Raw genomic sequence first — 12,560 nt, 5'->3', positions numbered from 1 at the left:
GGACAACGTCCTCAGCTCAGCAAAATCCACAAAAGCCCTCCGGCTAACAGCACACTCATGAAACGCAAGGCGCTCACACTCAGACGCCCTCCGCCGGGTGAACAGACAAACCACGGCCACCCACCCCAACAACGGAATGTCCTCCCGGGATGAAAAGAAACGAGCTACGAAGCCGCGGGGGGGCCTTCAGTTCTCGTTCCTAAGTGGGAGGCGCCCAGCTGAGAAGGCTGCGCACCGCCTGACTCCAGCGCCCTGACGTTCTGGAAAAGGCAACACTAGACAGTTAAGAATTTGCTTGCCGGGGTCAGGGGTCAGGGCGGGGGGCGGGGGGGGGGGGGTTAATTCCTGTGTTGAGGGCAGTGAAACAACTCTACGTATTGTAATGATGAACGCCTGTCATCATGCGTTTGTCCAAACCCACAGAACACGCAGCACAGAGAGCAAACCGTGGGCTCTGGGTGGTGATGTTGTGGAGGTTCTTCCACTTTAACCGATGTGCCCTCTGGGGGTGGGGGGATGATGATGGTGGGGAGGCTGAGGATGTTGGGGGCTGGGGGGGGTGTATGGGAACTCCACACTGTCCAGTCCATTCTGCTGTCAACCTCAGGCTGCTCTGAAAGATAATGTAAGACAACACCCCCCGCACAAAAGCAGCGCCAGGAAGGGAAGTCAGGCGCTGCGGGAGAAAAGTGGAGAAAGGGCAGGTGCTGCCCGGGGGTGGGGGTGGGCAGAGGGGCCTGGAGTCAGGCTGAGGCCCTGGGACGGGCCGCTGCCCAGGTCCCAGGCCCGGCCAGCGAGCCTCGGGTCCCCACAGAGCCCACCGCCCTGGGGCTGCTACCTGGCCCTGGGGACACTGAGGTTGTTCTCTAAGGAGGCTGGTGCCTTCTCTCCCGGAGCTCTGGGTCTATGTGGGCGACAGATGACAAGCCGGTGACATGTGTGCACACACAGGGACACACTCGCCCACGTGTGTGCAGCCACAGACTGTGAGCTATCAAGAGCAGAATGGGTGTGGGAGGGTCACTTCCTCAGCCAGGAAGCACCGGAAGTCGGCTCCAGAGTGATGCTGATGCAAGGCACTGAGGGGTGAGGGGGGCTGGTGGCAGAGATGGGGTCTGGACTTCCCAGCTGGAAGGGGCAGGAGGGGTGCTGAAGAGGTGCCTGTGAAGGGTTCAGACGGGGGGGACATGGGGTCCAGAAGGGCTCCTGCTCCTACTTGGGGCAGCAGGGGAAGCTCGGGGAGGCCACCCGTCCAGGCTGAGGGAAGCTGGGAGCCTGCAGCCAGACCAGACAGCTCTGTGGCACCCCTGGTGGCAGGGCCTGAACCACAGCACGCTCCACGGCCCGGACTCTGGTCAAGGAGCCTCCAGGGACCCATCACATAGAACACATTGCTCAGGGCCCTGCTGCCCTACGCCCCTGCTACTCTGCAACTTCACGGCCTTGCCCACTGGGCTTCTGCACTGGCTCCTCCTCTGCCTGGAATGTTCTTCACACACAGCCGCCTCCACCTCCACCTCACTCAGATGAAATGGCGCCTCGCCCCTTCCTGGCCCGCTGGCCCCACCGGCCCTTTCCCAGCCCCACCGGCCTCTGCTGCTCCTTGGCTCCTGTCCGGTCGCCCCCACAGCCTGGGCCCCGTGAGTGCTGGGGCCACGTCAGCTGGTTTCCCCCGGCCCTGGGCACGCAGCACTCCGCTGATGTCCAGCAAGGGCTGGACTCAGGCCCGGGCATCGGGTCTCTCCGGGTTCTCCAGCATTTCGGATCCGAGCACCAGCCTTTCTGCCTGACCTGAGTCCCAGCTCGGCCTTGTGACGGGGGTGGTCAGGAACCCTCGCAGGGCTGCCACAGGGGCTGCACAGACAGAGAGGCCGGGGCACCACGGCGGCATCGCACCTGGGCCGCTGGGCACCCCGCAGAAGCAGCGGGGTGGGCCGCAGCCAAGTGCACGGGAGAAGGGCCCGAGCGCCGAGTGACACGCCAACGCTTTCTGGGATTTCCTGGGAAGTCCTCCCTTCCCTCTCTGCCCACCTGCCCTTTGGCCAGGTCACTGCAGAGGTGGAGGAGAAGTGAGAGGGGGTGGAACCCAGCCAGCTGCTGCTCCCCAAGCGTGCACCCCGTTCCTGCGACACGTCTGCCCGCGGCACCTGCGACTGACCGCCAGGCCCTGGGAGGCGGGCCCCAGGTGGATGGACGTGGGGGTGCCGGTGCTGCCCCGGCCCAGGGTTCAGGTCGGAGGGTGCACCGCCGGCATTTTTGGGAGAGACACACCAAACTGCAGAGCAGAGGGGAGTCACGGACTCTGATTCCAGACGAACGGTGACCTCAACAGGACGGTGACACAACAGGCAACAGATGACGACACAGGAAAATGCCGCACGACTGGGGGAGGGCAGGGACATCCTAGAAACAACTGTAGAGGGTGGTAAGGGGGTCATGTAAACATGAGGGCCATCTGCTCACTGGGACACCTCAGAGAATGAGGAAATGGGGAAGGAAACACTGGCGACCCACTCAGCTGACAAAGGACCTGCAGCCAGAACACAGACAGAGCTCCAACGACCAGACAGGCGGACAGCCAGACAGGGAAGCCCCTGGGGAGAACAGGTCCTTCACAGGAGGATCGCCGCAAGGCCGAAAGACACAGGAGGTAGCCAGCCTCGGTGGACGCCAGGGAGATGGCAGAGAAAACCACGAGAGCACCACCCACCCACCGGGGTGCAGGGACGAGACAGACGGCCCAGGTGCACAGGACCACCGCTGACGGCCCCCACCACAGCTGCACGTCCTCCCTGCAGCCCGGCAGCTACACACACACACACACACACACACAGGCCCGGGGAGGTGCCGTGAGCACTATGAGATGTTCTCGGAGGCAGAGCACAGAACGTGGGCAACACCCCAGCGGAGAAGCCCGTCTGGAGATCCTCCCACGAAGGGAAGCCGCACGGCTGGGGCTCCCCAGGGCGAGAGCCAAGACGCACTGTCGCCTGTGGGCTCAGGTCTGGAGGCTGTGTTCTCTGGGTGCACGGTGCACTCGCTTTGTGAGAACTCACCAGGTGCACGCCTGAGAGCTGCACACTCTGCCGTACTCACAGGCACACAGGCACACAGAAGTGCCTCCACGAACAAGTCTGAGGTCGGAGACTACGCTCGGTTGCCCGCCCTCCGACGGGCCCTGCGAGGCTCCCTGCAGCTGCACGGGCAGAGGCAGGCCCAGCCCTCCAGCCCTTGGGGCTGGAGCCAGTGCAGCTGCCAGAGGGCTCTCGCCCGTGGGCCCAGCTTCGGTGGGAGGAAAACTGGCCGCCAGACAGCAGGGTTCCGTGGAGGAGGACTGGTACGTCAAGGGCTGAGACAGGCGAACCGGAGGGCCTGGTGAGCGCAGTGCCGGGCACTACATCCTGAAAGACCAGCGGAGGGGCGGCCATCACTTCCCCTACACAGCGGTGAGGTGGGGGGGGGCAGGGTGGCAGCACCTGCCGCTGCACCCATTCCCAGGCTAGCACCAGCACCCCGCAAAACGATCCAGCTGCCCCCACCAACAGCTTTCTCAAACCCAAAGCACGTGCACCGTGGTGTCCGTGCATCCAGACTGGACGGGGGGGAAGGCGCTCCGCACGCGGGCGTCCACCCCAGGAGGGAAGCCGCGGTCACGAGGGGGGCACAACACAATCTACCGCTTCTCCCGTGGACACCTCGTGTCGGCGGCCGCTTGTGGCCTGGGCCCAACCTGACAGCCCCCCGCCACCCAGCAGGGCCATCACCCAGGCCGGGTGCCTGCGACTTCCCTTTCTTCCCGAAATTTAAGAGAACTGAGACTCGTTTAAGAAGCCTCATTTACATTCCTCATCTGCCGATTTCAGCAGGCCTGACAGACAGCTGCCTGCTGTAAACCCCCGTGACGTTTTAATTAGCACATATTCAGTCCAGATTGCAGAGTCTTTAATTGCCAATAACCGTGGTTTTGGTTTGCCGATTACCAGACTTACAAACTTACATTTTCCCTTCCAAACGCCACCTACTCTGAAGCAGGCCAAACCCGAGACTGCAGGGTAACGTCTCCACCCCGGTCCTCCTCCTGAGGAAGCCGACGCTGGCTGAGACGTCTGGGGTGCGCAGGGGGTCCAGGCGCTACTTCACCCTAAAGGCGCGGGACGACCAGCTGCCCCTCCAGTGCGTGGGCTCTGCCTGCCCCCCTCCTGGGGGGAAGGCCGAGGACCACACTCTCACGCCAGTTTACCCCCGACCCCAAATGAGTCCTACAAGCAGAAACGTGAATTCCCGCCACACGCCCCGTTGCACAGGAGAACGGGTGACCAGCTCCGCCCGGTGGAGGCGGCGGAGCCCACAGCCCCGGCGGCGGCGGCATCACTTCTTGGCGAGTTCCAGCACTTTCGTCACCATGGCCCCAATCCCATCGTGAATGTGGTGGAGCGCCGTCTCGCACATGAACGCTGGGGTGGTGACCACCTTGTTTTTCTGGTCCACGTGTGCTTCGTGCACGGCAGTTAGGGAAAACCACCACCCGGCAAGGACGGGGAGATTCAGGCACAAAGCACGCACCAGCCACTGCTCCCGGATGCCCCCAGAGTAAGTGCCGCCGTCCTTCCCAATGTGACTGGGGGCGGGGCACACTCTCCCCAGAGGAACCTGCTGGCAGCGCCCCGCCTTCCACTGGACGGAACTAAGCAGAGCACGGCCAGCACGTTCCCAGGGGAAACCAAGCAGCTCGCACCTCAGAGAACGGCATCGTGCGTGTGGGACCCACACGGGACCCAAGGCACCCGTGGCCTCTGCTGAGTGTGTGGTGCTGGCCCAGGACCCACCACAACCCTGAAGGCAGTGAGGGCACCGCTGCCTTTCAGATCAAGACAACTGAGAGAGCTCATCCGCATGCTGCTGCGACAGCAGAGCGCAGCTCCCCTGGGGACCGCCCTCCCCGCCCCGGCTTCTGCCCCAGCTCTCACGGACCCTGGGAGGTGACAGAAGTGGCCTTGCCCTCAGCTGCCCTGGAGCCACGCCACACCCCTGGCCAGCCCAGTGCCCACCGACCGACAGCAGGTCTGCGGGCTGCTCTGCACCGGAAGGAGAGGGAACACGAACACCCAGTACAACTGCACACGAGACACCCCAGGGTGACGGAGCCATTCTCAGCAGACACCCGAAGGGACACTGTGACATACTGCTCCTCTGACTCTGGCCCACGCGGGGATCCTCTGGGTCCAGGAGCACCCCGGGGCGTGGTCTGCCTGTGCAGGAGGCTCTCTACGCCTACGGCGCCCTGCGCGGGTCCTGCGTGGAGATGCTGCCTGCCCAGCCACCGAAGGGGACCCCGCGGCACAGGCTGCCGCCCACTGCCAGAAAGGATATGGTCACTCCCTTCACGCAGTGCTTGGCGCCCAGGGCTTTGATGGCTTCCGCGGTCCCGGCGTAGGGCCACTTGCCACCTTCTTCCTGCTCGTGGCCCACGGTGACCTCGACCCCAGGGAGCACTTTGGCCGCAAGGACAGGAGCGATGCAGCACAGGCTGAAAGGCGAAGGATAACGGGGTCAGCTCAGGCCCGTGCGGGTGGACGCCAGGCCAGGGGTGCAGGGAGGCACGGGCACTGTGCACAGACCAACCGCTCCCAGGCCCGGGCTCCAGGCCGGTGCCAGTGGTGCTGAGGGGCTCCCAGGAGGGCAACCGGGCCGGCCTCCGGCAAGTGACTGGAGGCCTGTGAGATGCTGAGCGTGGGCGGGGACTGTCCTCGGCTGCCTCTGCCTCCCCCTTGGATGCAGGTGTCTAATGTAAGCTGGTCTTTTTCGGTTTGCCAGTGAAGCGGTACGGAGCAGCACCTCCGGGAGCAGGGGGGGTGGGCCTCAGGTTTGCATCCTATGAACCTGTCCCCAGTGCATGCACTGCCGTGCTCCCGTCACACCTTCTCCCACGGGACCCACTCCAAGGACGAGCGACGCGCACGCCCTGGCTCGCCGACACGGACGAAGCGTGCACTCTGTTAGAGTAGGACCGAGAGGCAGACACCGAGACACTCGCTCGTGGACTCGGGCGTCCGACGAAGTCAGGTCTGACCACCGGGTCTCCGTCACACGTCCCTGAGCCTCTCCCGCCTGCAGGTGCGGCCGGGCCCGCCCACGGAGGGAGGGCAGCCGAGAGCAGCCGCAGCAGGGATGGTGCCCACAGCAGCAGCCGCGAGTGGAAGATGAGGCGTAACCAGCTGAGTGAGGGCGGGAGGGCGGATAGAGGCCGGGGATGTGATGCTGGGAAAGGATGGGAGTCAGGGAAGGACGGGGGAACATTCTAGAAGATGACAACCATCCCCTCTCCTTCCTGTTAAGTCTTCAGGAGAAATTAAAATAAAACCACATTACTACAGAATTTTCAGAGCTAGAAGTCACCTGTGAAACCCCCTCAATTAAAACGAGGAAAGGGGCCGAGAGTGTTCAGGACTCACAGCGCAGGGAGGCAGCTGCCACCTGTGAGTTACCAGCCGCGGGCGACGGGCTCCAGCCCACTGCCGCCCCCCACTGCCCCCTGCCAGGCGCACTCCTGCGGCCGGCCAGCAGGACCTACCCAATGGGCTTCCCGGCCTTGTGGAAGTCCTTCAGGACGCGCTCCACATCTCTGTTCACTTTGCAGTCCTTCCCGTCCACGGCGAACGTGCTCCTGCAACAAGAGGCTCCTCACAGCTCGGGGCTCCTGCCCGAGACCTGGCGTGTGGTTCCACCGTGGGTTCTCGTGTAACTACACATTTTCCTGTTTTTGTTTTTGTTTTTTTTCAAAGAGAAGGAGGCATGGGAAGTGGAGGAGGGAGTTGGGGCAGCAGAGGTGAGGTGGGAAGGCAGACGCTGGAGCAAACTGGAGCCGCGGGCTCAGACCGTGAGCCAGGCCACGTGGTCCCCGGCGGTCTGCTCGGGAACCGGGAGACAGCAGACCCGACGTTGGCCTAAAACCAGGGACAGGCGCTCCAACTCAACTAACAAGGAAAAGAAATGCAAATTTAACAAGGTGCCACCCTTTCCACCAGAGCAAGAGCCCCAGCCGGAGGGCACGCGCCTGCCTGCACCATCCCACAGAGGGCAACTGGGTGAGACCCGCTGGGTGGGTTCCAGAGTCCGCCCGCCCTCTTTTCCAAGAGCCGCCCTCTGGGCCCCGGCAGTGCCTGTGGGCCCCGCCCCTCCATCCTGGGATGCCTGCAGGGCGCAAAGGACTGACAGGTGGCCGCTCTCCTGACACTGGATGGTTTCTCAGTGTGTAAACACATCGAAATGATTTTTTATGCTTTAAGCACGTGCATGCCAACTACACCTCCAAAAAGCTACTGAGAGAAGAAAGGCCTGGCCATCACAAGCACCCACCAGAGCTGGCTCGTTCACCCGGCGGGACTGTGTGCAGCTGCTCGGACAGTGAACAGACCGACAAGCCACCCTGCTGAGTGAAAAGTACCAAGTGCAGAACAGGGAACTTAAGAGGCCGCCATCTGGTCAGATTTCTAACACAATCGCGCATGTGAATAACTCAGGAAACACACACAGAAGCTAGTCACAGTGCCAGGGAGGGGAGCAAGGTCCATGCAGGAGGAACTGAGTAACTCCTGTCACCCCTGGACTCGCCCGCTGCCACGTGCTGCACCCCAGTGACCACAGCGGCCACTGCGTAGGAGAGACTGATGCAGAAGCTGACCTTTCCTCTGGGACAGTCGGAAAGAATGAGCCTGGTGACCGGGAGTCACATCTTCCCACGGCGCTCTATGAGCTCACAGACGTGCCTCTTGGCCCAGGGCGCCCCACGCCCTTTAACACCAAGACACAGATGCACCAGGGACCCGGCACCCCTCCTGTCTGAGCTCCTCGGTCCACCAGGTATGGCGTCAGCCATGCTGGGGACACACCCCAGCGAGTGCTCACAGCCAGAGGCTGTGAAGCAGGCTCACCCTCCCAAAGGTCCGAGGCGCAAGCCCAGCTGATCCTGACAGTTCCCTGCCACCCCCTGCCTGGAGGCGCATAAGGATAAGGACATGTGGAAATCACCTCAAAGGCTGGTTTTCGGGACAGGGAGTGGGGGCGAGGCCAGGAGCCCCGGCCAGGAACAAAGCCTTCTGGGGACTGGGGAAAAACAGACGGATCTGGAGAAGGGGAGCCCTGAGGCCTCTGGATGCAGAAGGGTTATGAGCAGAGTCAGGTTTTAGGGAACGTGATAACCTCTGCCTGCTACTTCTGGGTACAGGACACCCAGACAGCCAGAGCCAGCCACGGCAGTCAACGTGCCACTGCGGGGGGACAGCAGTGACCAAGTGGTCAACAGTCCCAACAGGATGAAGGGGAGACCGTGAGCACAAGGACCCTGGCCAAGGCCTGCAGCCTTGCCTGCCCCGTGTACCCCCTCCCCACAGGATGGGCTAATGCTGATGACAGGTGAGTGCAGTGAGGGACTCGGCTCTACATGCCAAAAGGAGGTTCCAGCGGACCTCTGGGGCAGGCAGCTGGAAATGCGGGTCAGAAGGGGACTTGTGGTCCAGACGTGGTGCCAGCTGAGGCAACGTGCGGATGAAATTCCTGGGAGAAAGGAAAGGGGGTGCAGGAAGGCAGAGGAGACTCCCCAGAGAAGCATCTGGGAAGGACTGGGCCGGTGGGCAGGCCCGGCAGCATCCTCGAGATGTCACGTAGCGGAGGGAGCGTCTAGGTGAGGCAGGTGCCAGACACCTGCGAAAGGAGGCGTGCACCGCAAGGCGAGGACCCGGAGGATGCGCAGCCCACAGGGTGGTGGGAGAGCAGCACCCGCTCTGCCTGAGAGCGAGAGGACAGCGTGGGGGGGGAGGAAGCGGCAGCTCCTGGAGCGCTGCCCTGGGCGGTGGGCTCCGGCGGCGGCCGGCTCTGGCGGCGGCCGGTTGAGGAAGGAAGCTGCAGAGCCCCAGGAACAGCCTCCTCAGTGGGAAGACAAGCACCAGGGCCTGGCTGCCTGCGGTCACAGGGAAGGGTTTCGTCACCACAGACCCCTGAGCCCAGGCCAGGAAATGTTCCTAAAAGCGACACAGGAAAACGCCTGATCCAGGGCCCGACTCGCCAATCTCCTGCGCCTCCCCCGAACACACGCAGTGCCCGCACCGCCCCCCGCCCCCGCAGCGGCCCGTGCCCGCCGCAGCAGAGAGGTGCAGGGACAGTGAGGCCACTCGGACGATTTCTGTGAAATGCACAGGAAGAGACAAGGAATAGAAGAAAGAGGACCTGAAACCCAAAGGACGTCACAGTGACAGCCTCCCAGGCCATCCAGTTGCTGTGGCAATGACCCAAGGGGCAAAGCAAGAGAGGGCTCCTTCCTCTAGCTAGGACGGTCAGGTGACCGGAAACCAGTTTTCCGGGCCCCACGGCGCACAGGGACACGCAAGCAGAGACTAGTTCTGCCGTGAGTAGACCCACCTACGCTGCGGGAGTCACACCCATGACGGCGGCCAGGTGCTGGGGGCCGAGAAAGGAGCAGGTGAGAGAAACCCTAGTCTTGCCAAAATGCGACCTAAATCCCGCACGACAAGCGTTCCCTGTCAGAGAAGCTACTTCAGCATTCGGGCTGCGAGGCCCGGGCAGTGGCTCGTGTCACTGCCTGGTCCCCGTGACTGCTCCAGGCGAAAAGCACAAGGCCCTGAGCTCAAACACTCACAGGTTTTTGGCGGCTCCAAAGCCCCCAGGGAAGATGGCGGCGTCGTGGTTGGCGGCACGTAGCTGGGCCAGGTCCGTGATCTTGCCACGGGCGATCCTTGCTGACTCAGTCAGAACATTCCTGGGGAAAACACAGAAAGAAGCCAAGGAAAGGTTCAGCGCAGACAGGAGATCAGGCGGGAAGGCTCCCACAAGACACGAGGCCGTGTTTTCCCTGCTTCAGGGAGCAGCGTTCCCACACGAATCCCACGTCCATGCCCAGAAAAGGTGGTAATAGGGCTACAGGGACATAGGCCTGCATGAGAGACGTCTCCCGGAGCCCTTCAGCTCGGCACCTTGGAACCCACATGAATCATCTGGAGCCTCCTGCATCAGGCAGGGGCGCCGGGCAGACAGACCCAGGGGTCCGAGGCAGACAGCACCCGTGCAGGGAACTAATGGACGGCAGGACGGTGGTGGGGAAGTTAGGGAGCTCCTGTGCTGAGTGAGTGCAGCAACCACAGTGGGAGCTACTGCCCCCAAGGCCAGCGTCCCAGGCAGAAAAGAAGCCACAGGGGTCCCGACCAGGACGGCAGCCCCCAGCAGGACAGAGATGCGGTTTCTTCCCGTTGCCCACCTCTCGCTGTCTGATCCCAGCTGCAAGGTGTCTGGGAACCACAGCCTCCATGGGCCACTGCCCTCTGGTCCCGGCAGGACAGGAGGGGACAGGTGGATCTGCGGGGTCTCAGCAACAGAAACGCCGCTCACAGCTACTCAAAGACACGTGGGGGCAGCCAAACTGAGGCGTGCGACTTGGGTCAGAATGAAGTGTGGCACTCACTCGGCATGGATGTTTTGGTACAGAATGGACAGTGACACTCTGAGGCCCGCCTCAGACCTGCCCAGGGACAAGTGCGCTAAAGGACGGGGGTTCACTGGAACGGATGTGGCCCTGGCTGGGATGAAACAGCTGTGCGTGCAGGTTCTAAGGGAGCTTCCGCCCGCCCCTGTTCACAGTCAAGGACAAGAGGACCCCACACCTGGTTTCGTTCTCAGAAGGCTGTCCCTTGGTGTGGTCGATCACGTGCATCTGAGGGACGTCAGGAGCGAAGATCTGGACCTCAGCCCCACCACGGCTCAGGTGCACCAGCACCCTGCAAGGGAGGAAATCGGACCAGGCTTGGAGGCAGGCCCAACCCAGCTTCACCTGTTAACATGTTTTTAAAACCAGGATTTTAGCCGAATGCCTAGTATAAATTCCTTGTATAGTTAATGACCCACTTGCTTTGCAAAAAAGATGTGGTTAGCTTGCTAAAGACGCAAATGTCCACAATTTTAATTCGCTGCCACTGAACTGACCCGCAGAGACCAGCTAGTCTCCATGCTCCCTTTATGAACTGGGGTGCAGGGGGTGGGGCAACTAGACTGGTGCCACGGTCTAGCCATTTGGATTCCCAGGCTGCTGTGGGGTGCCTTCCTCCCACGGGTCCATCGATGGGGGTGCTCAAAGGTTTGAGGAGGGCTCTGGGTCAAGATAGGAAGTTCAATTCCTGGTGTCCCCAACTCTGCTGTCACGGAGGTGGGAGGGAGGTAGACATGCAGACCTCCTGGAGGGCTGCTGACCATAGCCGTGTTTACAGAGGGCAGCTCTGTGCCAGGCGCGCGGTCACTCCCAGACTCTGTGCTGTTGCTGCCCCCTTTTGGAGGAAGTGGAGATGCACCTTGTATTTCAGGGCCAAAAGTGCCTGAACTGCCCTGGTACTCACTTGGGGCTCGGCTCCTCTCCTGACCTCCTAGGCACTCCACCTTCAACTTCCTGACCTCCTGGGAGGTTTTGAGCTGTCGGTGGGTCCTCCTTGCTTTCTCCACGCTGTCATTCCCCCGCCCCCCATGAAGACATTCCTAGCCCTGTGCCACCCACCAGCTCCACAAACTCTCAAGTTCACTCCTTGTCTGGTGGCGAGAGCCAACAACGGACAGGATACGTCAGTGGCAGTCTACAGGCAAGGGTGCTGCGAGTGCCCCGCGTGGATGGAAATTGGGCTGATGCAGGAGGAAAAAAAACAGCGCCAAAACGCAGGCACCTGATCCCAATGTCTGCAAACACCGGGCCGTTCAAAACCGCAGTAGGGAGAAGTGCTCACTCTGGTGAGAGCATTACAGGGGATACCTAAGAGGTTTATTTTGTGTCTCCTTGTATTTTACAGGTGTAACTTGAAAACTTCCCTGTGCCTCCCTGTGTCTTGTCAGCCACTTCTGCCTTTCTAGTCGGAGAAAGCTTTCTCCAGACCGCTGAGGAGGAAGCAGCCCCCTTCCAAAGGCGGCCGTGCTTACGCTGAGGCCTCGTGGAGCTCCGTCCCGTCATAGACTCCGCACCCGGACAGCACCTGCCGGAGGAGCGTGGGTCATCGGAAGTCCACGTGGTGGGGGTGCCCGACCTCCGGGGACCCCGCCCCATGGCCCCGCGGTCCTGCACTCACCAGCGCGACCCTGGGCCCGGGCCGCGGTGCGGAGCGGTAGAAGGCCGCGCGCGGGGAGGGTGCCGGGCCGCTGGACAGCAGCGGCCGGAAGCCGGGGAGCGGCGCAAAGGTACAAGCCGCCGCCATCCGGGGAGCCACCAGAGCCCTAACAGCCGCCATGACCACGGGGGGACTGCGGGGTCGCAGGGTCACAGGGTCACAGGATGGAGGGGCAGGACGCCGAGCAACCCAGCTGCACTTGCGCAGTCGCCCTTTGAACGCCGCAAGAGCGCCACTGGGAGGGGCTACGCCTGCGCACTCGCCGGGCGGTGCTGAGACTCAGCCCGCGTCTAGCGGTGGCTCTTTCCCTCAGTCCGCACCGCTGCTGGGGGGCCAGGCCGCTGCCCGCGGGGGACCCCGCTGGTCTCCCCCAGTCCCGCCCCGCGCTCTGTGCAGTGTCCGGCCGCACGC

General features: G+C 62.5%; 1 protein-coding gene across 1 annotated transcript; it reads right to left on the bottom strand.

Moving 5' to 3' along the window:
* Positions 1-3,925: 3,925 nt before the first annotated feature.
* Positions 3,926-12,358, bottom strand: GATD3A (glutamine amidotransferase like class 1 domain containing 3A). The gene is made up of 7 exons (XM_028504869.2): positions 12,111-12,358; positions 11,965-12,017; positions 10,671-10,784; positions 9,653-9,772; positions 6,572-6,664; positions 5,371-5,527; positions 3,926-4,497 (listed from the first exon to the last, which is right to left on the bottom strand). Exons 1-7 carry the CDS (start codon positions 12,267-12,269, stop codon positions 4,369-4,371), a joined length of 825 nt encoding a protein of 274 aa, XP_028360670.1. The 5' UTR covers positions 12,270-12,358; the 3' UTR covers positions 3,926-4,368.
* Between the last annotated feature and the right edge of the window lie 202 nt (positions 12,359-12,560).

This window comes from Phyllostomus discolor, chromosome 2, assembly GCF_004126475.2.
Source record: "Phyllostomus discolor isolate MPI-MPIP mPhyDis1 chromosome 2, mPhyDis1.pri.v3, whole genome shotgun sequence".
NCBI classification, from domain to species: Eukaryota; Metazoa; Chordata; class Mammalia; order Chiroptera; family Phyllostomidae; genus Phyllostomus; species Phyllostomus discolor.
Note: the sequence above shows the minus strand (reverse complement) of the source record. Positions and strands in the feature narration are given on the sequence as shown.